Source organism: Zootoca vivipara, chromosome 8 (genome assembly GCF_965207765.1).
Source record: "Zootoca vivipara chromosome 8, rZooViv2.hap1.1, whole genome shotgun sequence".
Lineage (NCBI taxonomy): Eukaryota > Metazoa > Chordata > Lepidosauria > Squamata > Lacertidae > Zootoca > Zootoca vivipara.
In genome coordinates, this window is record NC_142591.1 from 65,715,096 (window position 1) to 65,742,937 (window position 27,842).

The window sequence follows — 27,842 nt, forward strand, 5'->3', positions numbered from 1 at the left end:
CATATTCTGATACCAAGGGAAAATAAAACCTCAGCTTAGAGTCTTGTTTGTACTTAGAGGGCTTTCCGGACAGGAAGGCAATCTTGATGCAATGCAGCAAAGCCACAATACCAGTGGGGCATTACAGGTGAAAAGCGAGCAGCTGTACCCTGTACCACAATGTATTACAACTGTACAGTGGAATATTTCCTGAACAGAAATAGGGCTTGGTTAACTTTGTTTCCCAAGAGTATATCACATTAAAATGTTATAAAATCATGATTTCCTGCATTTGAATACTTGTGGTTTCTCAACTGGTTCCAATATTACAAAGGGGGTTTTATGGCTTCTATTAGTTGAAGATGTATAGAAGCCTCTTTCTAAAGTCATCTAAAAGGCGGGGAGATAATGTAAAAAGAGAACTATATTTTTTCCCCATGCAAACATGACTTCTCTGGCATTTCAGCTATATAACTGAGTGTCTATGGTTTGTTTTATAGAACATAATATATACTCAAGTGTAGTGGAATGCGTATAGAGTATATACTAGCTGCTTGATGCATGTAATGGTCATGACTTGGAAGCAAAATGCAGGTGGTGGTTGTTGTTTTATTTTAATTTTTAACGTTAGAGGAGAACATTTTTAACATTAGTGTTTATTCAAGGCAGTGGTCCTGTTCTTGATTATATGTGAACAACTCCAACTGAAGTCAATGGATATAGATGCTGATGATTAATATCCTTCAAACGACTGCCTTTAACTTGCAGCATAGCGGCAACTTGAATACCAAACAACCACTCTTTAATAAAACCCAGGAGCATAGAAAGATAGGAAGCTGCCTTACAAAATCGGGCTATTTGTCCACCTCTCCATTATTGTCTGCTCTGATTGATACCTGCTCTCCAGGGTCCATCTTAGTCAGGCATCCCCAAACTTTGGCCCTCCAGATGTTTTGGACTACAATCCCCATCATCCCTGACCACTGGTCCTGTTAGCTAAGGATCATGGGAGTTGTAGGCCAAAACATCTGGAGGGCCGCAGTTTGGGGATGCCTGATCTTAGTCCATCTTCAAATTTATTTATTTTATTTATTTACATCCTGCCAACCTCCCAAGTTGGAGCTCAAGGTGGCTCCCAACTTATTAAAAACATCCTTACAAAATGCAAAGTAACAAAAACAAGTTAGAAACAATAATTAAGAATAATTTTCTTTGGGGGGGGGGGGCCCAAACCCCTAAATTCAGCCGTCAGTCCAAGAGGCATGATGGGGGAAGTGAAGCCAGCCAGCAGCTGTAGGCCAGAGCTTTCCTTTGCGGTGCAGGTGACAACTGGGAATATACTTTGGCTGATGATATCCAAAGCTGTGAAGAGATCCAGCAAAATAAAAAGGGTCTCAGACCTCCTACTCTCCTAACCTCCATCAGGATGACCAGAGCTGTTTTGGTGCCAAACTCAGGCACTGAGGGCTCATCCACACAAAAGGCCCATTTATCATTCTAGGGAGCTACATACAGTCAGGACTCTCAGGCCACCCAGTTTACTTAGACTTTAGCAGTCACTGTCCCCTCATGAAGAGCATGTAAGCTTCAGTAGCAGCTGCTTGGCCCACCTTTGTAGTAGGAGCCCAAGTCATTGTCGTCATTGCCCTGCGCTGCCTTTGACTGCTTCTGCTCAGCTTCATTCATAAACTTGGGTCCCATGCAACACATGGAGAACTTGAGGTGTGCAAAATCCAGAGAGCTGCTCTGTTCTGGCTGTGTGTGTGTGTGTGTGTGTTAATGGCACTTTGCCAGTGTACTTTCCTTGCTTTTATTGTGGAAATGGTAGGAGCAACATCCCAGGAGGTGAGCATTATTTGAAATGTAGGTAGAGTATTAATCATTTTGAAGACAAAAGGAATACAATTTTATTTTTCTTATGGGACACTTTCTAGTGCAACTAATATCCTCACTTCCCTCGCCCATGAGTCATTTTGTGGGATATACTTGATATCCAAGTTTCAAACTATTATTTTTGGCAGCTGCTACTGCACAAAGCAGTCATCTTCCTTTATATTTACCAAGCCGGGCCATTACTAATAACCCCCATCCACCCACAAAGACAAATAATGTGATATGCTTAGAAATGTAGAGTTTAAATCAGTTTAAATTGCCAAATCCAGTTTCCAAAGCTCTGAGCCACTGTAAACCCCATGCATTTCAGTGGGACTTTCCTCCTTGCTAGGCCTTTGGGTGTCAGGCTATAAATCATTCTTAAATATTTCACACTGCAAAGTTTGATATTCTTCTGACTCCCAGAATCTAACTAGCATTCCTAAAGGGGATCACTAAAATATGAATGTGCAGTTTTTATTTTACAGCATATTACATTTTCACTGTATCTTGTATATTTGTAAACATATGAGGGCTTTAATGTTTCACACTAATTAAAATGAAAGATTATGTGAAAATAAATCTTTGCTTTGCTTTTTTAATAGCTGTGTGTTTGGGTTGGTGGTTTTTTTAAAGGCCTTCTTCTAGTTAACCTTCCATAAATACATTAGAAGCGCTCTTCTGGAACAGACCAAAGTCCCATCTAGTTCAGGATTCTGTTGTCAGCAGGGGTGCCAGATCCAGAAGACCAAGCCCTTTTGCACCCCCCTATATTTTCAGAGTTGGGGCTGACACCCCCTCCATCCCAAAAGTGCAGAGGCAAATAACAGAGCCAACCACGTTACAGCCGTGGAGGGGAATGAGGGTCGAAGCAGCAGCCTCCAGCTAGTGGCAACATTAGGATGAGGAGCCACCAGCCATTGAAGCTATGCAGATGCAGCGTTTGGCTCCAACCCAGCTCCTCCCAACGTCCTGACATCATGCGTGTGACATCGGTCCTCCAATCGCCCTTTGGTTTTCACAGTGGCTAACTAGATGCTTATGGGAAGCCCAAAAGCAGAGCATGAGTGCAGTAGCAGTCTGCCCAATTGTTATTTGACTGATTCCTCGTGTGTGTAATCACATGACCTTGAGAGAGGAAGGTTGTGTTCTAGGTAATGCCACTGCCTAAAAAGAACTTCGGGAAAAGGACAATAGGGATTTTGAAAAGCAGTGGGAACCTTTTATATTATATTTGCAGAAACAAGGAAGGAATATTGACCTGATGGTAGGATTTAAATAAACATTCGCAACCTTATGGATAGAGAAAAAATAATGCAATAAAAGGAAAGATATGATGTTTGTGAAAATAGCAGAATATAATAATGAGGATAATAAATCGGAAATGGAAGTTGAGGGAAGTCCAAAGGGGGGGGGAGATGTTATGTAAATTGTATGTTATAAGTATATTTGTAATGAGAAAAAAGAAAATCAATAAAAAAAATTAAAAAAGAACAGTTATATAACTTACTGCTCTATCAAACTAGGGGAATATGCACATGGGAAGAAGAGGAGCAGACCAGGAGGGGGAATGTAGTCAAGATCCCACCCCAACAAACATGATGATGCACTACAGTGGTACCTCGGTTTATGAACACAATTGGTTCCGGAAGTGTGTTCATAAACTGAAGCGTTCATAAACTGAAGCGAACTTTGCCATTGAAAGTAATGGAAAGTGGATTAATCCGGATCCGCGGAGTACTCAACCTGAAGCGTACTTAACCCGAAGCATGGGTGTAATTGGTTCCGGAAGTCTGTTCATAAACTGAAGCGAACTTTACCATTGAAAGTAATGGAAAGTGAATTAATCCGTTCCAGATGGGTCCTCGGCATTGGTAAACCGAAAATTCGTAAACCGAGGTGTTCATAAACCGAGGTTCCACTGTATTCCCAACATTTTAAAGTTATGTTTTATTATGACTTTTTGTATTGGATCCGATAATTATAAAGTGTGCGTTCTTTGTTGTATATTTTGTTGCTGGCAACCGCCTTGTGTATAGTAATATAGAAAGGTGGTATACAAATTAAAAATGAAATGAAAGTGAAACTAGTCCTATACCAGCTCTGGCCACTGTGTGGGGATTTTAAGTGTACTTCAAGTGTACTGCAGGACACTTGTATTCGTGTATATATTTGTATAGAAACCTAATGCTTGCCTCAGCCTGTTATGTTAGCATATGCGATCAGTAATTTCTTCTGGAAAATCTGCAGAGCATAGTGGTAATTCAGAACAGTGTGCTCTAGTGATTTGAGTACTATATATTGTTACAAAAGTTGGGTGCCCACTCTCTGCTAAGCCGTAGCATGATTGCAGAGGGTTGCAGGCACTTATGCAGGGTCTGTGTTCCTTTGGAGAATTGAGACCATGTGGAGACTGTCATAGCTTTAAGAAATATGGTTTATTCACCTATTTACACCTTCACTCTACATAGAGGGAGTCCAAATCTTACAGCATGGTCATCTCAAGCAGGGCTTGTTCCCCAAAGCGATGCAGCACTGGAGTCAAAGGCATCTCTCCTAGCCAGCCTTCAGCCAACCTGCCCAAGATGGATACCAGTCTTTTTTTTCTCCCTTCTTCTTCCCAGCACACCTTGCTCTAAAGACTCTCTTTCCCTAATACCTCAAACACACATCGCATCACCATGCAACTTCTGTTCCCCAGGCCCAAGAATTCCTCTCAGATGGGCCATCAGCACCTTTTGCCATGTTAATGCCTCTATCCCTGGTGAGGCCCTGGCTTGGTAGGAAGCTTAGTCTGTACTTTTTCACTGGCCTCCAATCTTCCAGTCAAGTAATCAAAATTCTACAATTTATTAATTTATGGTGTTTAGGGGGAGATCCCCCACAAATCTATAACAATATTGGATCACTTGGTGAAATATTTGGTGGGTGATATTTGCCCTCTCCATAGGATTGAATATGTAGAGCTTAACAGGACTGTGTTTTGCCGCTTTCCTTGCTTAATAGCAATTTGAAATTGGTGGAGTTCTGGAGTTTAGTGTTGTCGATATGTTCTACTTTTCATAATCTGAATTGGTAGTAGCTGTGACATTTCTAAACTGGTGCTTAGATACAGTAGGGGGCTGTACAGCAGTTAACAAGCTGATACTGTATCTAGATAAGAACAAACTTTTGATGGTTGGTTTCCACTGTGGCTTAAGAGAGGTGGAATATCCTTTCTTGGATGGATCACACCCTTTCTGAAAAGGGCCCAAGTGGATAATTAGCTGCTTACTGTAATAAGTTCTGATCACTAACATATGTACATTGGGAAATAATACTTTCTGTCTCCAACTGTATTTATACTATACAGAAAATTTAAGTCACTTAATCAATGTCTTAAGAAAATATATTCTTGATGCATGGTGGAATTCACAATTCAGTTGTGTTTTAGAGTGTTTAATATCTGTTCATAATGTATTTTTGTGTGATCCTGGGGTGTTTGTACAAATTGTCTGGTAGTAACCGGAGATGTATCCTAACCCCGTTGAATTGAATAAAAACCTATATCAATGCCAGCTATATTAACATGAAACTTATTAAAAAAATCTGTTAAGGATATGACTGAAGAGATGGCAGCAAAGAAAATATATTGGCTATTTAACATTAAAATAAACCAGTAGTATAGCTACAAATGCATGTTTTTATATTTGTCAAGAAATGTCAAGCAACTAAGATTTGTTTGCTAACTTTACAGATTCCCTGCAGTTTGGAATACTGGGATGAGCTCCAGAAGTCATTTGTTGCTTTCAGAGAATTCAGCCTATCAGAAAGCAAAGTTTGTGAGCTGCCACTGCCTAATATCAACTTAATGGTTGACCAAAAAGAGCTTGTAGCCGCAGATCTTTGGAGGATTGTCCTGAACAGCAGCCAGAATTCAGGGGATGACCAAAGGTAATCAAAACTGCAGTTGTTTAATGGAAATGCATAACTTATGGTATCAGGTCACAGAAGTAGGTCACCAAAGCAAAGAATGCCATTGACTCTTCCCACAATATATTAGTTGTGGCAAGAAGGTTTGCTATCCTGACAGTCGACTAATACACCAAACACTTCAGTATGCCGGTTTGCAAGACTAGAAGAATGCTAAAATCTGCGTGGTCAAAACGCGTAACTGGGCAAAGTTATTCCAAAATACCAATTTAGACATAGAATTGTAGAGTTGGAAGCAACCCTTAGGATCATCTAGTCCAAACCCCTGCAATGCAGGAATATGCAAGTGTCCCAAACAGAGACTGAACCTCACAACAGAGCAGCCACACAGAAAACACCCCTGATAAATACCTGTCCAACCTAATTACTGTGTTTCTGGTACTTATTTGTTTGCTTGCTTGTTATATTTTAATCTTGTTTTTTTCCAGTGACTTCAGGGTTCTCCCCCCCCCTCCTGTTTTTATCCCCCAAACAACTTGTTTAGTCTGAAAGCACAGGGTCATCCTACTTGCCCTAAGGAGGATTTAAACCCAGGTCTCCCCACGCTTGTCTGACATTTTAACCACTACAGCGCATTGGATCTTAGAATGGACACAGAAACACAGAAGTTTTCAGTATTTTTTATTAATTTCTCCAACTGAAGTGTCATGAATACATATATTTACCTTTAAAGTCCTAAATGTATCGGGCACAGAATACATTAGGGGCTGCCACCTCCTGTACCAGCCTACCTGTGTCCTTTTCTGCGTCCTGACTATGGCAACAAAGGTCTTTTCAGTGGTTGCACTGAAATCATATTATTCTTTGCTCCACAAGGCTTGATTGGTCCCCTCTTATGCTGTTGTTTTGTGAAATGGTGAACACTTTTTAATTCCAGCATACCCTTGTTTTAGGTAAAGGTAAAGGGACCCCTGACCATTAGGTCCAGTCGTGACCGACTCTGGGGTTGCGCGCTCATCTCGCATTATTGGCCAAGAGAGCCAACGTACAGCTCCCAGGTCATGTGGCCAGCATGACAAAGCTGCTTTCGGCGAACCAGAGCAGCACACCCTTGTTTTACTACCGTAGTAGATAATTTCCTGTTCTATGTCTTTGTTTTATTTGCTGAATCTCTCTCTGTGTAGGTGTGTCATATTTTTACTTCTATAAAATATTGTATTTTCTAACTGTTTCTAAGTGTAAGCCTTCTTGAATGGTGTGTGGAAGGGGAATATAAATATACATACATATCTATCTAGCTGTCCATCCACCCACACATTCTCACACACAACAATAACAAAGCAGCTTAATTAGGAGAGTGGAGTTTGCATATTTTTTGTCATTGTGTGTGTGTGTGTGTGAATAATTCAGGGACGAAAACGGATAACAAATCAATAAAAAGTATTAAACATCTGGTTTCCATTGATCATACTAGGTTGAAATGATTTCTTGATGTTAATTGTGAAGGAATGCATTTTCATCACTGAGAAGTTAAGTGTTTCAGACAAGGTTAATTCCTCTGAATGTGGGACCTTCGCAAAATTACCTTCGTGGTCAGCTTAGTACCACAGAAATGTGAACTCTGTGAGAATTGAGCAAAAAGCTTGTGGAATTCAGTAGTGCCCCCCCCCCAACCCCTTGCCCTTATCAAAGCAGTTAGAATAGCTGTCACAATTCTTGTTATATGTTCATTTGGGATTTATCACTGTGCCTGAGATTTCATTAAAAAGTGTTATCTGAAAGGGGTTTTGACAATGATAGCCCTGCTATAATTTCTTATTTCTATGTGGGATATTATGATGTGGGAAATATTCATTGTTCCCTAAATTGTAAAATAAAAGTAGAAGTGCTTACTTCCATTGACAAAAGAATAATATGACTCAGAAGGTACCTTCAAGGCATTAGGAGATGGTGCTGGGTAAGTATAGGGCTCTGAAGCGTGACTATAATTTTAGTCCCTAAACAGCAATAACGGTGTTTGTAATGTAAGAAAGCTAGTGTGATTTAACCAGCAAGAAGACAGGCTAATAAATAGTAAGGGAGGGGGGCAGCGAGGGGACCAAGGGTAGCCTCTGCATGAGGGGGAGGGGGGATTTCGTTGTAGCTTTCGGGAGAGGGATTTCAAGTTAGAATCATAGATTGTTGACTTGCTTAGAACTACAAAAAGAGAGATGCAGGTGGTTTTCCTAACTTAAAATTGGAAAGAGGAAATGCAGCATATCAATTTATCAGGTTAGCTGTATTATACTTGCAGGCCTAGGAATTGGGAAGCCAGTTACAGGTATCCTTTTATGCCTTCTCAAAGTGTCAAAAAAATCCTCTTGCCTCTCCATATATACTTTGATATATTTTGAAGTTCCCCAGTACTGTAGTCCTCCATATGTTATGGAACTGCAACTTCAGTCTTCACTGAGCATTGGCCATGTTAATGAGAGTTGAATTGTAACAGCATCTGGAGAGCCGCAGACTCCCCATCCCTGACCTAGCGCAAGTAAAAAACTAAATATGGATGCCCTAAGACAAAGATAATTAGATACTGGGTCTACTGTTTAGACGCCACCCCTGCTGGTAAGGTAAAAGTAAAGGGACCCCTGACCATTAGGTCCAGTCGTGACCGACTCTGGGGTTGCGCGCTCATCTCGCATTATTGGCCGAGGGAGCCGGCATACAGCTTCCAGGTCATGTGGCCAGCATGACAAAGCCGCTTCTGGCAAACCAGAGCAGCACATGGAAACGCTGTTTACCTTCCCGCTGTAGCGGTTCCTATTTATCTACTTGCATTTTGACGTGCTTTCGAACTGCTAGGTTGGCAGGAGCTGGGACCAAGCAACGGGAGCTCACCCCATCACAGGGATTCGAACCGCCGACCTTCTGATCAGCAAGCCCTAGGCTCAGTGGTTTAACCACAGCGCCACCTGGGTCCCTTTTACCCCTGCTGGTAGTCAACCGCTAATGCTATTCCTCTGGGTTTTCTTTCTACTGTCAAAAGTAAACTGGCTCCAAGTGAAGCTGAGCTACTGGGCTTTGCAGTGTGAAAGTTCATCCTCTCCTACTCTCTGCAGTTGAAAGGAAAGGGTTGGTTAAGGTAGCATTCACACCATTTAGAGCATTTGTTTGCTACTTTCATAGTCATGGCACCCTCCAAAGAACCCACAAAACCCAAATTTGTGGGTAGTATGAGTGCTTTAAGTTTATGGTGTCAATGTGACCCAGGGTTTACCAGACTTCTTTTCATTTTGCCCCCAAAGCCAAAAGGTTTCTGAGATGCTACATAGCGCATCAATAACTCTACCTCTGTCTGTCCTTATGCCTAAATGCCCTTGTATGACATTGCTCTTCTTTATTGGATATTGTAATGGTGTTTCAGTTGTGCACATCCTCGGCAGTCCTAAGGCACTGTGGTCTAAAACACTGAGCCTCTTGGGCTTGCCGATCGGAAGGTCAGCGGTTCTAATCCACGCAACGGGGTGAGCTTCCGTTGCTCTGTCCCAGTTTCTGCCAACCTAGCAGTCTGAAAGCATACCAGTGCAAGTAGATAAATAGGTAGTGCTGTGGGGGGGGGGAGGTAAACAGCATTTTCATGCGCTCTAACACTCATCACGGTGTCCCTTTGTGCCAGAAATGCACATGTTGGCCACATGACCCAGAAAGCTGTCTGTGGACAAACGCCAGCTCCCTTGGTCTGAAGCAAGATGAGCGCCGCACCCCATAGTCACCTTTGACTGGACCTAACTGTCCAGGGGTTCCTTTACCTTTACATTATCCATGCTTTTATTAAGTCACAAATTTAAATCTCCAAACAAAAGAAACAGGGATGATTGCTACCAATTAGAATGAATTAGTGTGTGTGTGTGTGTGTGTGTGTGTGTGTGTGTGTGTGTCACACCATAATGTTAACCTATGTAACAATATAACAGATGGTGTTGTTGAACTCCAGCTCCCATCAGCCTCAACCAGCATTGCTAATCGTGAGCAATGATAGGATTTGTAGTCCAAAAACATCTGGAGAGCCACAGGTTAGCTACCCCTGCTATATAACATTTACAGTGGAATCCTATACCTGACTACTTAGAAATAAGCCCCATTGAGGGGATTTGTGGATGTTTGAAAATGATTGCTGAATAATTTTTGGAAGCATTTCATGGCACTGCAAATGGTTACTGAGAGGCAATGTAATGGGATAGTATGTTAATGGTAAAATTACAGCTTTAGATTTCTATCTTAAAATCTAGGTCTTTCCACATTTGGGGAAGTCATTTTTAGAGGACAATTTAAGTGCAAATAGGAAGGAGAGCAATATTGCTTGAGAAGTGTGCAGTGCGTTTGTACTTAAGTGATAGGCTCTGGTTACGTTTTTAAAACTCCTGTATTGTGGTGTTGAAATAAATGTTCAGACATTTATGAAAAAGTGTTTAATAATTGCTGAAAGGTTGTTTCCCTCACCCTTTTCTCCCCCAAGAGTACTTTCCTTGTTCAGATATGCTAGCATTTTAGAAAACTTTGCAAACTCTTCCCTGATGCGTGCACCAGTTGTGTTGCCACAGTTATCCAAAATAATCACGGTCTGCTCAGTGTTTGTGCCCCAAACACAGCATTGCAAATGGTCAAATCCCATAATAAGCACCAGGATATATTGAAATAATACTCTTCATGTTTTGTTTTGTTTTTGCCACAGCTCTGAAAGCGAATCGGGCTCACAAAGTGCTTGTGATCAGCTTGTAACTCCTACTGCCCTAGCAGCCTGTACCAGGGTGGACTCCTGTTTTACCCCCTGGTTTGTGCCTGCCCTTGGCGTTTCAATTCAGTTTGCTCATTTGGAACTTCACCTTTGCCACCATCTGGATCAGTTGGGCACAGGTACGTATAGTACACTCAGAAGAAGAAAACTGTAACTGTTGTTTTTACATTTCCTCATCATCACCCCACCTGCTTTAGATTTGCAGTTTCTTGGTTCCTGGAACCATATGCTCAGATAACTTGCAACCATTTATCGGAAGCAAGAATGTGTAGGAAAGAGTGTTTGGGATCCAGTATCTGCAGAAGGTGCTGCAGCCTTTTCTAAGCCCTGGCTAATGGTCACAAGCGCCCCCTTCACTTTTCTTTCGGCCATCTGATAGAACAAATTCAGCCACTTGCCAGCATACTTGCCCTGATGCTGGAAGTTTTTACATCCTCCTTTATCAAAGAAATTATGAAGCGAACTCCAAGCATTGGAAGCTCATTTGTTACTCTAAAAAGAAGGGGAAGGGGAGTCCCATCTGTTTTTGTTCAGTAACTATGTGCTGCTGTGTTAATGTCAAATTTATTCCAAGAAATTTTGTTAGATTGTCTGATATCAAATAATGCTTTCCAGGAAAGATGAGCAAATAACTAAGCACACTTCAAAAATAGGGTTTCTTACTGAAGTTGTTGAGCCTTTAAAAAGAAAAACACAACCTAACAACTAAATATTGGCAAAAACAAGTTTTGCTAACGTTAATATGTACAGTCTTGAATATAGTAGTGTATTCCTTCTTCCCCTGAATCTATGCACACACTTCCATATTTTTCACTTTTCAAATGATAAATAATAAAAAGGCAAAAGCTGATTGAACCAAATACAGTTCCTAGCAGTATATAAATTTTCCTTTTTCAGAAAGAACTTTCCTTAGGCAGCTACGGTATTATCGTATTCTCTGCTTGTTTATTCATAGTAGGACAATTAAATATCCAAAGCTGTGGTTACTTCAGACTTGCTATAGAGCCGATAATTTCTAGGATGTTGACTTTCTGCAAGTTAAAATCCTATTGTTCTGGAATGATGACATCCATTTACTTAAAATAGCATCTACATTTTTAAAATACTGTATGATTTCATTTATACATAGGATAGTTCTGTTTCCTTTCTACTTTGCTAATTGTAGATATTTTAATCAGTTTTACTTTTCTGTTTCCCTTATGTGTTTACCAGATGTTGAGGCCATTCCTGTTAATAATTGCATTTTTTCCCTTCAAAGTGCACATCAGCGCTATATCTAAACAGATAATCATATGAGTTTATCTGCATTCATCTCTCAATCCTAATTTGGTCTCCAGTTTTTAACTTTCCAACATCTTTCGTTGGCTCTGATCCGTAGTACATATTTCTACTACTATTGGGCTAATTCTTGATTAGCTCTATTGGTTGTGTAGGGGAATTATTTCTGCTGATTCTGTTTTTGTTGTCATCGTAATTGCAATGGTAGTCAGGGATAACTAGTGTTTCTACTTAGTGTGGGGCCTTAGTGTACCAAATTTTGCCCAACACAAAAAAAGACTTCATTGTATTACATTCATATCCCACCTTTTTCCATTGTGGAACTCAAAGGAGTTGTATGTGGGATTCCCAGGCTGTTTCCCATTCAAGCACTGGCCAGACTCAGATTTGGTTAGCTCCTGCAAGAATTCTATCATGTTCCTTTAGACCATGTTTCAAGCCTATGCTTAAATATGCACATACAGAGCAGAAACCACAAGCTTTTGAAAAAAATAAATATGGCTCAGCTCAGACCCAATCCATTCAGGTAAATGTACATGTACATACTTAACTGTTTTGATTTAGAAGAAAGTAAATAAGATACAGTTCCTGACAGCACTGAGTCTTTGAATAACAAAAAAAATCTTTATTATTTGTCAGTATTTAAATTTACAGTTTCATTTTCATTTCCCGTGTGTTTATTCTGGTTTCAAATAAGACGGGATTTCCATATAATAGTGGCTACTTAACTGAGCTGAACAAATACATAGATTTTTTTTCTTGTAAAGTGTTCTGCATATATTGATCTACTGAACGCACTCATTCCCAGTCTGCATTTGTAACATTGTACTATTAATTCCCCCCCTTTATTTCACAGTGCCACCAAAGTTCCTTCATCCATTTATCTCTGATAAAAATGTGCCATCCGAACTAGAATATTTGATCATTTCTTTCAAAGAACCACACATCTATCTAAGGCAATGGAGTGATGGATCCATCTTCAAGGAGATCCAGTTTTCTACTAGGATTGACTGCAAACTGTTGGAATACAGAAATGTAACAATGCAAGCTGTTGTGAAGCCCTTTGGTGTCCTTGGACAGATTGCTATTTCTGGCAATTTAGCGGAAAAGATACTGGATGGAAATGTGATGGTGGATCCCATATTTATAAGCTTTGGGCAACATGCTATTCACTCCCTGCATAAAACCATCCAAGCTTGGGAACAGGTAAGGCCAACAGCTAAACATTAAATGAAAATGTTAATCTGGATACAGTACCCTTATTCTGGATTTCTAAAAATGGGGGTTACCAATAGGCTAGTAGGGTGAAGGGAGAGGGAAGATAGGGCACACTGTTACCTGCCCTTTTTGCAGAACCAGAAACTTGATTGAAAGTAAATGAAATTAATAGGCAAAGTGATAGCGTACAACATCATAAACACATAGAACCAGTTCACATATAATGCCAAACCAAGTTTCAGTATATTTTACATGAGTTGGCAGAACATAAACACTTCTAAAAATGGATAAAATACATTTGTAAGCATCAGACTCATGTGCACTTTCCTCCTCCGCACAGTCAGATTCAATTGTTACTTCCTTTTTAGCAGAACCCATACTTTGCCATTATAACCAAATTGGCAAGCAATGGTTCGCACCTGCTGTTTGCATCAGCAGTGCAAGCTATGGTTTAATGGTGGTTTGCATTCTGACAAGCCATAATTTGCTGGTTTGGTGTAACGCCCAAGTATGGTTTGCTGCAAATCTAAAAAAATAAACACCGACAACTGGGAAACACTGGCCTGTGAGTGCTCCAGTTGAAGAACAGCCTTTACCAAAGGTGTCATGGCCTTTGAAGACACTCAAACTCAAGATGCAAGGGAGAAACATGCTAAGAGGAAGGCAGGTTGGCAAATCCACACCATGATCAACTCCCGCCCAGAAACCAATGTCCCCACTGTGGAAGGACGTGTGGTTCCAGAATTGGCCTCCACAGTCAATTACGGACTCATTGTTAAAACTGTGTTTATGGAAGACTTTCTTACTCAGCTACGAGTGATCGCCAAAGAAGAAGAAGCTGCAAACAGGAAGCAACTAACTGATCCTCGGTATATGAAAAGCAAAGCAAAGGGACCTTATGGGCCCACAGCTAGTTCCTGATCTTCCAAACCATTGGGATAATTCAAAGCTGCCATGCATGACTAAATCGCACTTCCACTCTCACAAAGTGGTCCCCTAAATTCCACCAATTCCCTGCTTCCACTGCAGCCCCTCATGCCCATCTTAAGCCATTTTAGAGGGGGCACTGACCCTCCAAAATACCATTTTCTGTGGTGGAGGAGCTTTCATTGGTTTGGGGCAGAAGCCCCATTGGATGAGCAGAAATCCACACGCATCTCCCTGGATGCAATTCAGTGGTTTGGAGCAGTCCCTTTCCTCTTGAAAAAAATGTGCAATTACTCACCATGGTTGTTACAGCAAGTGCCATACTTTTAACCAGTACTTTTCTTCTAGGAAAAAAAAGGTGCCGGTACTGTGGGCGGAAAGCACTGGTTTGGAGGATCTTACATCTGAGTTGAGCCATGTCAGAATGGGCAGGGGCTGTGATAGTGGGTTTCTATCTCTTCAGTCAGCAGAGAGCTAACTGGGCAGGGCAAGTGTGAACTTCTGAAGGTTTGGCAAATCTACTCACAGAATAAAAAAACTGGCAGTGATCTACCCCCTTTTTGGGGTTCACGTCAAAGTTAGTTGTTGAGCTTTTTAGGAAGGAGGCAGGCCCGTTTTTGGGGGGTTCGGGTCAAAGTTGTTGAGTTTTTTCAGGGAGAAGGTAAAATGTTTGGCAAAAGCTTTGAGAAATCTAGCCTGACACTTTATTGTCAGATTTCCCCACACTTTATAGTAGAAGTCTTTTTATTATCACATAAAACATGTTTTCAAAGGAAATTAAAGCTCCATGGGCCATTTTGGGTGGGTTTAAGTCTATGCCGGTGAGATCAGGATCTGACCTGGTGAATTGTAATATGTAGCATTTCATTGCATATGTTTTATAAAGTCAGTGAATGTCGGGATAAGCAACTATGAGGACCAAACTCCATGTAAGGTGGAGATGTGGTCACAGATCTTCTGGATTGTTTTCAGTGTTTAGCCTACTCAGAGTGAATTTATTGAAATTATTGTACATGGCTTATTGACTTGGAGTAAAACTTAGTTGGATAAAGCCCTCTGTCAGGTATCTCTAGCTATTTCCCCCTCATTATATTATTGAAAGCATTCACTACATCTTGCATCCTATTCTGTTCATACAAAAATAATGGTGCAAGGCAATCCAAATATATATGTAGATTATTTTTCCCTGCAATTGTTCAAAATGCCTTGAGTTGTCCTAAGTTATCCAGGCCTGCAAGAAAATAATTTTCTTTACCAATCTAAATACCAAAACGAAGCACTGTGCATTAATTACCCATCGCAGAACTACAATAGCAAAGCTAGAAAAGATAAAAACATCTGTTTCGTATCAAGAGTTTCTTTTTTTCAAGCCATTCCATGGTTTTCTTATTGTAAAAGGACGTTCATAAAACAAGAGCTAGTGTGATTTAAATCTTTACAGCTGGTTCAAATATCACTGTGAAAAAAGAGTCTTTGTAGCTCCAATTTCTGCTTTTTGTCATATTTTGAGCAATGTGCTTAACAGAAAACAAGCAAACAGAGTTTTGGATGAGGCCCGTTACGCATGGGCTGGCAGGGCAGCAACTACTGCAAAATGGCCTTCAGAAAGGTCAGTTGCTTTGTGCTGTTAAGAAGTATCAGACATTGTATACATATAAATAAAATGCAGTGTATAAATATTTAAATGTCTGAGACCACATCAGAGTGTGAATGACTGACTTGGACTACAGGAGTATGCCTTACAGGAATACTCTTGAGTTGAAAATAACAGAATTGTATATTTGATTAAGTAGAGCCATATGTTGCATAGCAGCATACTCCTGACAGGTACATTCTATGAATAGTTGGGTCTGATTTATACACGGGGGTGGCAATGTTCAAATGACCCACAGGAGGATATGCTTCTGTAATTGTTGTTGTAATTTTCTCATTTCCTCTCATGTCAAGGGTTCTTGCCACCATCTTCTGATGTGGTGGGTGGGTCTCTAGCCCAGGGTGCACTTGATTAAAAACTCAGCCTACTTTTAAATTAAGGGACATCAGACGCAGAAGTGGACCCAGAGCTGCTTATTAACGTTAATTGTTAACAACATGTTCCTTATGTGGCTTCTCCTCTTCCACATACCGAAAATTAGCTTCCCACTAAGTGCTGTTTGGTGTGCAGTGCTCACAATCAACACATTATTCTGCTGGACAAAGTCAAGAGCACCACCGTTAGTTGAGTTTTCCACATTTTCTAGCTGAATTATTAGAGACAAGTAATTTTGTACACATTGTAGATGGGAGCTGACATATGAAGCATAAAGCAATTTGGCCTTGCACCTTTAGGTCAAGAGTTCAAGATTAACAGAAGCCTCTGTCAGTATTTGTTTCTACCAATATGCGGACTAATTTTTTCCCCTAAATAATGATGGTAGTTTTAGAAGTAGAATTAGGCTTTAAAAACATCATCAGCCTCTTTGCTTGTAATTCTAGGTCACATGTTCAAATCCCAAGATGATGAATCTTTCCCCTTTTCCCCCCAAGGCACTGATTCTCTTTTGTACGTAACAGTCTTAAGAGTCTAATGTCTTACAGTGGGAAATGCCTTCTAAAACACCAGGAGCACAATTTAGCCAAAACGATTTAGCTTAATTTTAAGCACCTGCTTAACTCTCTCATTGAAATTAAGGGAACAGAAATGTTTTTTAACTTCAGTCAGCTGATTGATCAACTGATTGTTAATAGGTACATTTAAATGCCAGACTTGAGTCGTTTGTTGTTGAAAGCAGTTCTAGAAGTCTTGAAAGATTGGCCCAATAAAATCTATCGCCTCATCAGATTTGTGTTTGAACTGTAGTAAGATTTCATTTAAAAATAACCAATTTATAGAGCATATAGGTTGTTTTTAATTCAGCAAGATTGTATAAGTAAAATGAAAATATGTGAAAATGTATTATTTGCTTCAATTGCATAATTCTTTATTGCTTTAAAAATTGTTCTTTGAAATGAAATATAGTGGAGAAGCTCCACATATTCCATAGTATTTCATTATTGCAAAGGGCTACATATATAGGGATAATGAATTCTGTAGTGAATGGGTCAGTTAAGTAAGAAAGCCGCGGACATTTCATTAGGGAAATGTAAACCATCCCACCAGACACATTCTTGTTAAAATAATTTCTAAAGTGCCACAGAATTTATTACAGGCCACTTTTTAAATATGAGTAATCCATTTGTTTAAATCCGAACAAGTTTCATTTGATGGTTTTCTTTTTTTTACTACCTAAACAAGATTTGACTTTAAAACTACATGTATAGCTTTAATGGAACCGACCCTGTACCTATCCTGGAAGACAGTGCTTGGGAAGACTCAGCCAATGAGCTTATTGCGTGTGCAATATAAGACACTGATGGGATTGTGGTGAGTGGTATATTTTACCATGCTCTGCAACCTCTTGAACCAGCAGACAAATCCTACAATGATATAGAGTGGTACCTCGGTTTAAGAACAGTCCTATTTACGAACAGTTCGGTTTACAAACTCTGCAAAACCAGAAGTAGTGTCCCGGTTTGTGAACTTTACCTCGGTCTAAAAACAGAATCCGAATGGTGGAAGGGCACCGGTGGCGGGAGGCCTCGTTAGGGAAAGCGAGCCTCGGTTTTAGAACGGTTTCGGTTTAAAAACGGAGTTCTGGAACGGATTAAGTTCGTAAACCGAGGTACCACTGTACATGTGGCCATCAGGACATTTCCTATCTTGTAGGAAGTTCCAAAATATAGCTACAGTGGTGCCTCGACTTACGAATTTAATCCGTTCCGAGGGCACCTTCGTAAGTCGAAAAATTCGTAAGTTGAAAAGCGCCATTGGAAACGCGATTTCCCATAGGAATGCATTGGAAACGGAAAAATTTGTAAGTCGAAGCAACCCCATCTAAAAATTCGTAAGTCGAAAAAACCCTATCTAAAACCGCCGCAGTTTCCGTTCGGATGTCGAGAAATTCATAAGCGTGTGGCCATTTGCCCCATTCGTAAGTCAAAAAATTCGGTTGTCGAGTCTTTCCTAAGTCGAGGTACCACTGTACTTAATCAGCCCTGCCTTAAAATTAGATCAGAAAAAGTGCAGCCTCAACTACACATACAGAGTTTTTACACAAGCAGTGAGTGGGTGTTCATAAGCAAGAAAGGAAGCAGGTGCTATGAAAAGAGATGCTGTTTTCTCTCTGGGCTCAGAGAAAGAAGGAAGCAGGAAGAGAAAGTTAACACAATGGATACATTGCAGAGGAGCAATAGAGGTCTGGGAATCTAGTCTAGAGGGCATTGGTGCTTTTTCTATTTAAAGTGATCTGCCCATAGTCAGCTTGGAGTGTTGAAGTGCTGTTGAATCTTTTGCTTTTTAAAGCTCCCCTCCCCCAATGTCTTATTCTATAAATGTTTATTTCAGACTCCTGTTTACTTCTTGTGCATCCAACCACTTGGCCCAGTTTGTTTAAGTTTAGCTTCTTTGCACGCACTCCTGACTGAGATTCAGTGTATACCTGCAGCTACCTTACTGTGGCCGTACTAAACGTGTTCCCATACCTATCTTTTCCCCTTTGTTTTGTTTTTAATTGCAATCCAGTGATGCCTAATTAAATACATCAGACTCAATCAGCCTAAGTTGTTGTGTTAAAATCATGGGATGCTGGGATTTCTAGTGACCATCACCATGCCTAGGAATTTCAGTGCATGTCTTATGGACTGTGAACACCAAAAGACTTTTCATACTTCTCTTTTCCAAGAGCTCAGAAATACATGCTGAGAATATATCAGGCTTAGCCTGCCCCACTTCCTTCAATGTCAAATGTCTCACTCTCATTGCTAAAGGAATACACCTTGATCACAATTTTTCTTGGACTGGATGTAGATGGAACAAAGCAGTGAAATCCTTGTGTTCCCTTGATTGCTTTCACTCTTTCAACGTGTCATTTTAGGAACATTTCTTCTTTTCTATACTCCTCATTTGTTGAAAATAATAACTAGATAGAAAGGATGTTATCGTGGCACCAGTTAAAAAGTTCCAGCAGTGTCATAATTTTCTTTGATATGTATTTTGTTATAATGTTCATGAAATGAAGTACTAACAACAATTATTTCAAAGCATTAATTATATCATTCAACAGCAAGCTATCACTGTTTTGGAACCCATTTTTAAAAGAAAAGCCTGACTAGCTTTTCAGATATCTTTTAATTGAATAACTTTGCATTTATATCTATTTTACTCCAAGAAGACCCATTACTCCTAAATATAACCCAATAAGGCAGACATGTATGTACAAAATATTTTTGTTTAATGTGATCCCGTTGAGATCCCAAGTTGAAATTTTGCAGGTAGCTCTTAGAAATATTAAATAATCACTACAATTTTGGACATATCATTTGACATATATCATATTAAGATCCATGAAGTTCTGAAGAAATTGTTATTTTTAGTTTTGAAACGTCTTAATTCTGGGCTGAGCTTTTAAGGTTTTTGTGTAATCGGGCAAGGCCAAAAGTATCAATTTTTTGAAATTTCAAACCATCGTAACTCTAAAATGGGATAAGATAAAATAAAATAAAATTTAAACTTGGTTCTGATCATTCCACAAGTGTACAAAACATTAAGAAAATTGAATGACATGAGGTAAAAAATGGATCACTTGATATGGAATGACCCTTCATTCCTTCAGTTAATATAACCAGTAAAATGCAAGAATTATTGTATTAAAAAGTAGCTGTATTTCAGCTGGTCCTATTTGAATATTACATTATGTATCCTAAGTCTCAATGGGACAAAAATGTATATGACTTTATAGTGCATAAAGTGATATTTAATCGCTTCAAATGCAGTTTCTAAATCTATGGAGCTTATTCTGGGCTGCTGTATCTATGCTAAAGGTAAAGGGACCCCTGACCATTAGGTCCAGTCGTGACCGACTCTGGGGTTGCACGCTCATCTCGCATTATTGGCCGAGGGAGCCAGCGTATAGCTTCCAGGTCATGTGGCCAGCATGACAAAGCCGCTTCTGGCAAACCAGAGCAGCACATGGAAACACTGTTTACCTTCCCGCTGTAGCGGTTCCTATTTATCTACTTGCATTTTGACATGCTTTCGAACTGCTAGGTTGGCAGGAGCTGGGACCAAGCAACGGGAGCTCACCCCGTCACAGGGATTCGAACCGCCGACCTTCTGATAAGCAAGCCCTAGGCTCAGTGGTTTAACCACAGCGCCACCTGGGTAACCCTATGCTAGTAACTAGAAAATAAATATACTGACATTACAGTGTAGACTAGAACTTTGATTTGCACAGTGATGATCCAATCTGTTGCAGCCTCCCAAACAGATGCTTAGCTTCTTGGAGACCATCCTGTTTCCTTTAGATTAGGGATGGCCAACTGCTGTATATCTGGAACCACTCTTTTCTGGTCCTGGGCCAGAAGTGTATTATGCTTTACGTGCTGACTCCCTCATAAGTGGCCAGGCTCCATATACCATTTGGCACCATCTAGCAGTAAGGGCTTTGCAGAAATGCAACCAATGGACTGAGGCATAGTATTACCATACATATAAATGTGTACATTTATGTATTAAAGGTAAAGGGACCCCTGACCGTTAGGTCCAGTCGTGGACGACTCTGGGGTTGTGGCGCTCATCTCGCTTTACTGGCCAAGGGAGCCAGCATACAGTGTACAGCGTCATGTGGCCAGCATGACTAAGCCGCTTCTGGTGAACCAGAGCAGCGCACGGAAATGGTGTTTACCTTCCCGCTGGAGCAGTACCTATTTATCTACTTGCACTTTGACATGCTTTCGAACTGCTAGGTTGGCAGGAGCTGGGACCGAGCAACGGGACCTCACCCCGTCGCGGGGATTCGAACCGCCGACCTTCTGATCGGCAAGCCCTAGGCTTTGTGGTTTAGACCACAGCGCCACCTGTGTCCCTACATTTATGTATTACATACATATTGATACTGTACAAATAGAATGCATAAACATTTCTATCAACTGCACAGGTTTTTAAAGTATGATTGTTTATCTTGGTCTTCACTGAAGGTAATACTGTAACTGAGTGCATAGATTTCCAATAACAAGCAAATTCATTAACAAAAGCTACAAGCCTACACATATCTATTTGGGGGTAAATCCCATTCAGCTCAGTGGAACTTAATTTGAAGAATGCATGCATATGATTGTCCTGTAAATCTGGGCTGATTGGTAGAGTGCAAGCCAAACCTGTTACCTCTAACCCCATGAGGTTTTACATCCGAGTATGGTAAGATGTCACTGACAATTCCATGCATAAGGAAAAGAAAAATTCTTTCAAATAGTATAAGGAGTTTAATATTATTCATCTGTTCTCTACATGGGTTTCTGCTCATAGGCTTAAGCCCATAACCATGCAAAAATATTCACTTCAGTAAACTGACAATAAAACTTCAAATTAACTTATTCCACTAAGATGAATTTTAAACATGTTGCAATGCTAAGCTTTCAGTCTTTCTGGGTACAGCTTTAACAAGAAAATCCAGTAGATACTTCCTTGAGGGGGAAATGCTTTATATATTCCTATATGTACTTGATAGCAACATACTCAGTTCTTTAGAGTTTAAATCCTTCCTTTAAAGAAGAATATTTCATAAATCTGTAACAAGGAAATCCATGTTTGTGGGTAGATTTCTGAGCATGTGGGTATGGCAGCTTGACAATATAAAGTAATAGATCCGCCATTATAGAGTGCCAAAACAAACTGTGTGCTCTGAAGTGGCACCAGGAATGTCAGCCTTACTTTCCTCAGATAAACTGTACATCCAGATGCTCTGTAGTAGTCTTCCCTGCTTACAAAATGTGAGTCTTTGGCTGTTCTACTGACCTTTTCTGTATAGAATATGTTGATGAGAACAGGGCCAAATTAAACACCGAGATTTATACTGTAGCATGGAGCCCATAGCTTTGGAACTCCCAAAGGAAAATCCCCTTAAATCTAGTTCTATCCTAGCTACCTCTGGTACCCTTCCCTGCATTCACCCATTTTTTTTGCCATACTTAACTGGTTCCACCTCTTTCGCCTGCCACCTTGTGTGACAGCATTTAAACCAGCACCCCCATATTCTTCAGAATTGGATAATATTTTTGTTATCTTTTGCTTCATGTCAGCATGTGTTAATCAATACGTGTGGGGATGGATGTCCATCTACAGATAGATTTTGGAGAAAGTAAAAGGTGGGTATATAAGCAGCCTATATAGAGTGAGCACTTACACAAGGCTCAAAAGAGGAAGTGTATCACCCAAAATGAGAATATGGATTTGAATAAAATTTGCATATGCATAGATGCGTATGTAGAAATACTATAATTTAAATAGATACACAATGCATCTCACTATAGCAGGAAAGATTGTAAACAGGTGACCCATATGCTTTCTCATTCCCTTTTCTAGGCACTGCTATCTGTTGATGGGCAATTTCTTTCTTACAATTCTTGAATTTTGAACAGCACTTTTAAATGGACAGCCCTTCACATAGAGTACTGTTGTCTGTAAAATAGGATGCCTTGTCACCGTAGACTTATGTGGGAAGGATGCAAGAAATATGTCTTAACATGACTCCTGCCATTCCTCCAATATTTTATTCCGCCTCTAGAAAAGAAAGCATTAAAGCCAAGGGGAGATGTTTTTGAAACGCAGGAATGCAGTAAGAACATAGTTACTCATAATGGAAAATGAAGTACTGTATACACATTTGAATATCTGGTCACCATAGAAACCCAGTTCTGCTTTGTGTGTGATGATGGGGGTGTTCATTTAATGTGTGGAAATTTTGTACACCCAAGAACTCAACATTTCTTTTTCTTTTTTCTTTTGGTCAAAATGAGGTGTTGACAACAGCAGCTACCAGACTGAGCTCTGTGAAAAACTAGTGGCCAAAAAGGAGTTGGCTGGCTAGAGAGGCCTGGCTATCTTCCTTGTTTTTATATGCTTCTACGCATTCTCTGGCATTTTGCTGACAGAATCTTGAAGCAGCTGTAATCAGCAAGGGAAGAGCCTGTGCTGGTACTGGTGCCAGGAGAAGATGCTACTATGGAAGAAAAGGACAATGGGAAATCCAGCTCTCTAACAGACTGAAGGCCATCTTGAAGCTGCCAAGCCAACCAGGGGTGGGGCGATGGTGAAGGAATGGTTAGGGAAAGTCAAAATGGTTGAGGGGAAAGGCAACAAAAAGGGAAAGGAAACATTGCTTGGATTATATTGACTCAAACGGAATGTGTGAAACCAAAGTAGAGTTCTTCATAATGTGGTATACAGTATTACATTGTTGGAAAAGAGGCTGCTGTGAATTGGAAGGTAGTTTCAAGCTGATGGAAGGACTGGATAGGAATATTTTAAGCCAATGATACAAATCTCCTTGAAGGACTTACAGAAATATTGCCATCTTCGGCTGGCATCAAATCATTCCCATAATGCAGTGAATTGCAGTGATTAATGAACCCCTGAGACATTGGTAATTTATATAAACCATCAAGTAAGCCTATCATTCATACAATATTACCAGCGGAAAATGCCCAGTTTGCTCGTAGCTCAAGTCTGATCACTCAGAGCATCAAAGAGCATCAAAGCTTTTCTGTGTGCATTTTTTAAAAAAATCCAAGTGGATTTGCCATGCTGTGGTCCAGGTTTCATGTCCACACCTGTACTGCTATATATACATATTGATACAGGAACCTTGCTCTAGAATACTGAAACATTTCAGAGTGAATACTGAAGCATTTCAGGACACTTGTGAGTTGACATGGCATCAAATTACTCTTTTACTACACAGAACCTTTGCACAAAGTGAACTTGAGTAAATTGTATTTGCTTAAGTCAACGTAACACAGCATTTGTAGGAATTCTCTTTGAGGCTATTTTACTTTTTGCTCCAAAAAGTATTAAAAGTACATTTTATTTTTCAGAAAGCTCACACTAAATCCTAAATATCAGTTCAGATGTCTTTGAACAAGTGGTTTTATTGTCAAAATCTCTAATATGTGTGGATGCAGAGGGTCATTTGGAAATCCAAGGAAACTGTAATGGGTCCCACAGGATATGCATTTCACAAAAGAAAGAAAGGCAGTGCAGAAACACTCCACCCCTGCAAATACAAAACACTACAGTCCCCAAAACTAAATGGGGGGAAATCAGGTAACACCTCTCCCCACAAAACAAGCAACTCCATGCCAACCAAACAACCATCTCAAAAGCACAAAAGAATCCCTTAATTATAAAGAAATAAAGAAAGCGGGAACAGGCAGGGGGGTCTTAGCAAGCACTGTGGGGGGTGTCTGAGGGCACCGGGTTGCCCACGGGCAGTACAGTGGGAACCCCAGGCATAATGGCTCATGAGTAGGTTTTGTATTATTAGGTAGAATCTCCTCAGGCTGTTCTGTACACTACTCTGCATTAATCTCTGATGTTAATTTGGCTCAGATAATCTTTTAAAAGTTGTTATTTCATTGTCTTTTTTGCTTGTGGTGTACAGTTCAAGGAATATAAATATATTTGGGGGGGTACCCATAAAAATATATTTCAGGGTACCCATAAATTGCTTTGTGATTTTATGATATAGAAAAAAAGTTCTGTAGGAAAAGCTTGTGACAAGGAAGGGTTTTTTTGTGTGTATAGAAACATTCACCACTGGGCAGGCAGCTGCCAAACATATTGCAATTAATCTGACCCTTGTTTGGCTTTCATATTCTTTTCCTTTCAGAACCAGTGCCCTGAGGCAGAAGAGTTGGTCTTCAGCCATTTTGTAATCTGTAATGACACACAGGAGACACTGCGGTTTGGCCAGGTGGATACTGATGAAAATGTTTTGCTGGCTAGCCTCCACAGTCACCAGTACAGCTGGCGCTCTCACAAGTCCCCGCAGGTATGAAAGAAAAAAGCATTACAAGTGCAGTGATTGTTAAAATTGGGTGGTGTTTCAATCATTGATTCTGGGTTTTTATTCAAGCATTCAGAAATCTTTAGCTTTCCAGATTCCAGCTGGAGTCACACGCTTTAGCTGCAAGAGACACAAGAGATAAACAAAACGGATGAGGAAACCCAGAAGTGTTTAGATTTCATTCAAGTTTGGAACTGAACACCCACACCCTTTCCAAATGAAATGAGAGAGGAGAGAGAGAGAGAGAGAGAGAGAGAGAGAGAGAGAGAGAGAACTGCAAGCTTCTGAACCCAAAGTACAGCAGTAATTTGTCAGGTTTAAGAGAGAGAATTTAGTCTTCAGGTTTTGGAATTTTAATCCTAACAGTGTGGACACAAAGCTCCCATTGAAAATAAAATTGCCGCTGCCATAATGCCTTCATGCAAATCTATGGTGTTGACCACATTTGGAATACATACTGTGTGCGGTTCTGGTCTCTGCACGTCCAAAGGAGCAGAAAAGGGACATTAAAATGATCAAGGGGCTGGAGCAATTCCCATGTGGGGAAAATTTATAACACTTCTGGCCTTTTAGTTTAGAAAAATGGTAAGAAAGACAGGGTAGAGGTGTGTAAAATTATGCATGGTGTTAAAATGGATAGAGAGAGGTTTTTCTTCCTAACTTTAATAGTATCAGGGGTCATTCAATGCAACTGGGTGCTGGGAGATTCAGGAGAGACAAAAGGAAGTTCTTCACACAGTATATAGCTAAACTGATGTGATGGCCACCAGCTTGGATGGCTTTAGAAGGCCACAAATTGATGGAGGATAAGGCTATACCTTTTTATATGCTACCTACAGTACTAGAGACAGTATGCTTCAGTTGCTGCGGAACAACTGCAAGAGAGCACTATCATATTCATGTTCTGCTTTTGGGTTTTTCATAGGTATCTGGTTGGCCACTGAGAGAAGAGAATGCTGAACATGATAGGAATTTTCTCTGATTTATCTTATGTTTTAATGGTTACCAGTCCCTCAGTCTCATATTGTATTGCTGCTGCTGCTTTCCCAGAATAAGCTGCAGCCCCTAATGAGGAAGGATTGCAGCTTTCACTTATGCTTAGGCAAAATCAGCTTGCAGGCAACTTATTTAAATGCTTGAAGTTATTCAACATGCCTTTAAAATGCTGCATTTTAATTACCCTTTATTCCTTTGGCAACAGGTGCATGCTTTTTATATTTTTCAACTTTTATTTGGCAGTGGAATGCTCATGAGAAATGTACATGAAAATCATTGTGAAGATACAAAACCATATTCTTCCATTAAGGAAAACTGCTACATCAGAATTAGTTTTAAATGGAAGTTGCATCTAAGAAGGGAGGGCTCCTTACTTCACCTTTTTACTATGCTTTACCTCTGGTAAAGCCAAATAGAGAGGCAGTGAAATGCTATGGAAGCCTGCTTCATTTGCCATTTGTCTCCCAGCTGTAAATTTTGCAAGCATTTACAAGCAATTGAATCAGAATGAGGAACATTCAGTTATGAATGGCTGCATTAAACGTGACAAAATCCTACACAAAATATATTTCTTTGGTGAATATAGCAAGCAGGTAGCCTGCTTGTAATTTTTGTACCTGAGTAATTTCAGTGTAAGCATGATGGCAGACTGTAGCCCAGCATTTATATCCGTTATACAATGCACATACTTGTTCTGTATATGTATTGTGACCTGCTCTGGTACATGATGATGTGAATATCAGCCCACAGTACTGTAGCATATGATAATTCATTTGTGAATATTCATGAAGACAGTTATCTGATTTCACACACACACACACACACACACACACACACACACACACACACACACATCATGGCACCTAAAAACATAGCCAGGGCTTTTTGTGGGAACTGAAAGTGGAATACTTGTTCCATAACTAATGTAATTTATACTGCCATAAGAGTGATGGCTACTAGTTTATAGGTGGTTGTAAGAGACATCTGGGAAACAACAATTGAGGGCATCCTGATCAAGTTTGCAGATGACACCAAATTGGGAGGGGTGGCTAATACCCCAGAGAACAGGATCACACTTCAAAATGACCTTAACAGATTAGACAACTGGGCCAAAGCAAACAAGATGAATTTTAACAAGGAGAAATGTAAAGTACTACACTTGGGCAAAAAAAAATGAAAGGCACAAATACAGGATGGGTGACACCTGGCTTGAGAGCAGTACATGTGAAAAGGATCTAGGAGTCCTGGTAGACCACAAACTTGACATGAGTCAACAGTGTGATGCAGCAGCTAAAAAAGCCAATGCAATTCTGGGCTGCATCAATAGGAGTATAGCATCTAGATCAAGGGAAGTAATAGTACCACTGTATTCTGCTCTGGTCAGACCTCACCTGGAGTACTGTGTCCAGTTCTGGGCACCACAGTTCAAGAAGGATACTGACAAGCTGGAACGTGTCCAGAGGAGGGCAACCAAAAATGGTCAAAGGCCTGGAAACCATGCCTTATGAGGAACGGCCTAGAGAGCTGGGTATGTTTAGCCTGGAGAAGAGAAGGTTAAGGGGAGATATGATAGCCATGTTCAAATATATAAAAGGATGTCATATAGAGGAGGGAGAAAGGTTGTTTTCTGCTGCTCTAGAGAAGCGGACACGGAGCAATGGATTCAAACTACAAGAAAGAAGATTCCACCTAAACATTAAGAAGAACTTCCTGACAGTAAGAGCTGTTTGACAGTGGAATTTGCTGCCAAGGAGCGTGGTGGAGTCTCCTTCTTTGGAGGTCTTTAAGCAGAGGCTTGACAGCCATATGTCAGGAATGCTTTGATGGTGTTTCCTGCTTGGCAGGGGGTTGGACTGGATGGCCCTTGTGGGCTCTTCCAACTCTATGATTCTAAGTCAGGAACGATATATTATAGGACTTTTTTTTTTTACTCGGTTTGCTTACACATAAACATAAAATGTTTA

At 40.2% G+C, this 27,842-nt stretch overlaps 1 protein-coding gene across 5 annotated transcripts in view; it reads left to right on the forward strand.

Moving 5' to 3' along the window:
- The window catches only part of VPS13B (vacuolar protein sorting 13 homolog B), a 384,018-nt gene that overhangs the window by 299,660 nt on the left and 56,516 nt on the right, over nucleotides 1–27,842 (forward strand). For all 5 annotated transcript variants that reach the window (XM_035126124.3, XM_035126121.3, XM_035126123.3 and 2 more), the window contains exons 40-43: nucleotides 5,588–5,784; nucleotides 10,478–10,659; nucleotides 12,675–13,024; nucleotides 24,706–24,867. In XM_035126124.3, coding sequence (XP_034982015.3) covers nucleotides 5,588–5,784; nucleotides 10,478–10,659; nucleotides 12,675–13,024; nucleotides 24,706–24,867 — 891 coding nt within the window. The remainder of the gene's footprint in view (nucleotides 1–5,587; nucleotides 5,785–10,477; nucleotides 10,660–12,674; nucleotides 13,025–24,705; nucleotides 24,868–27,842) is intronic.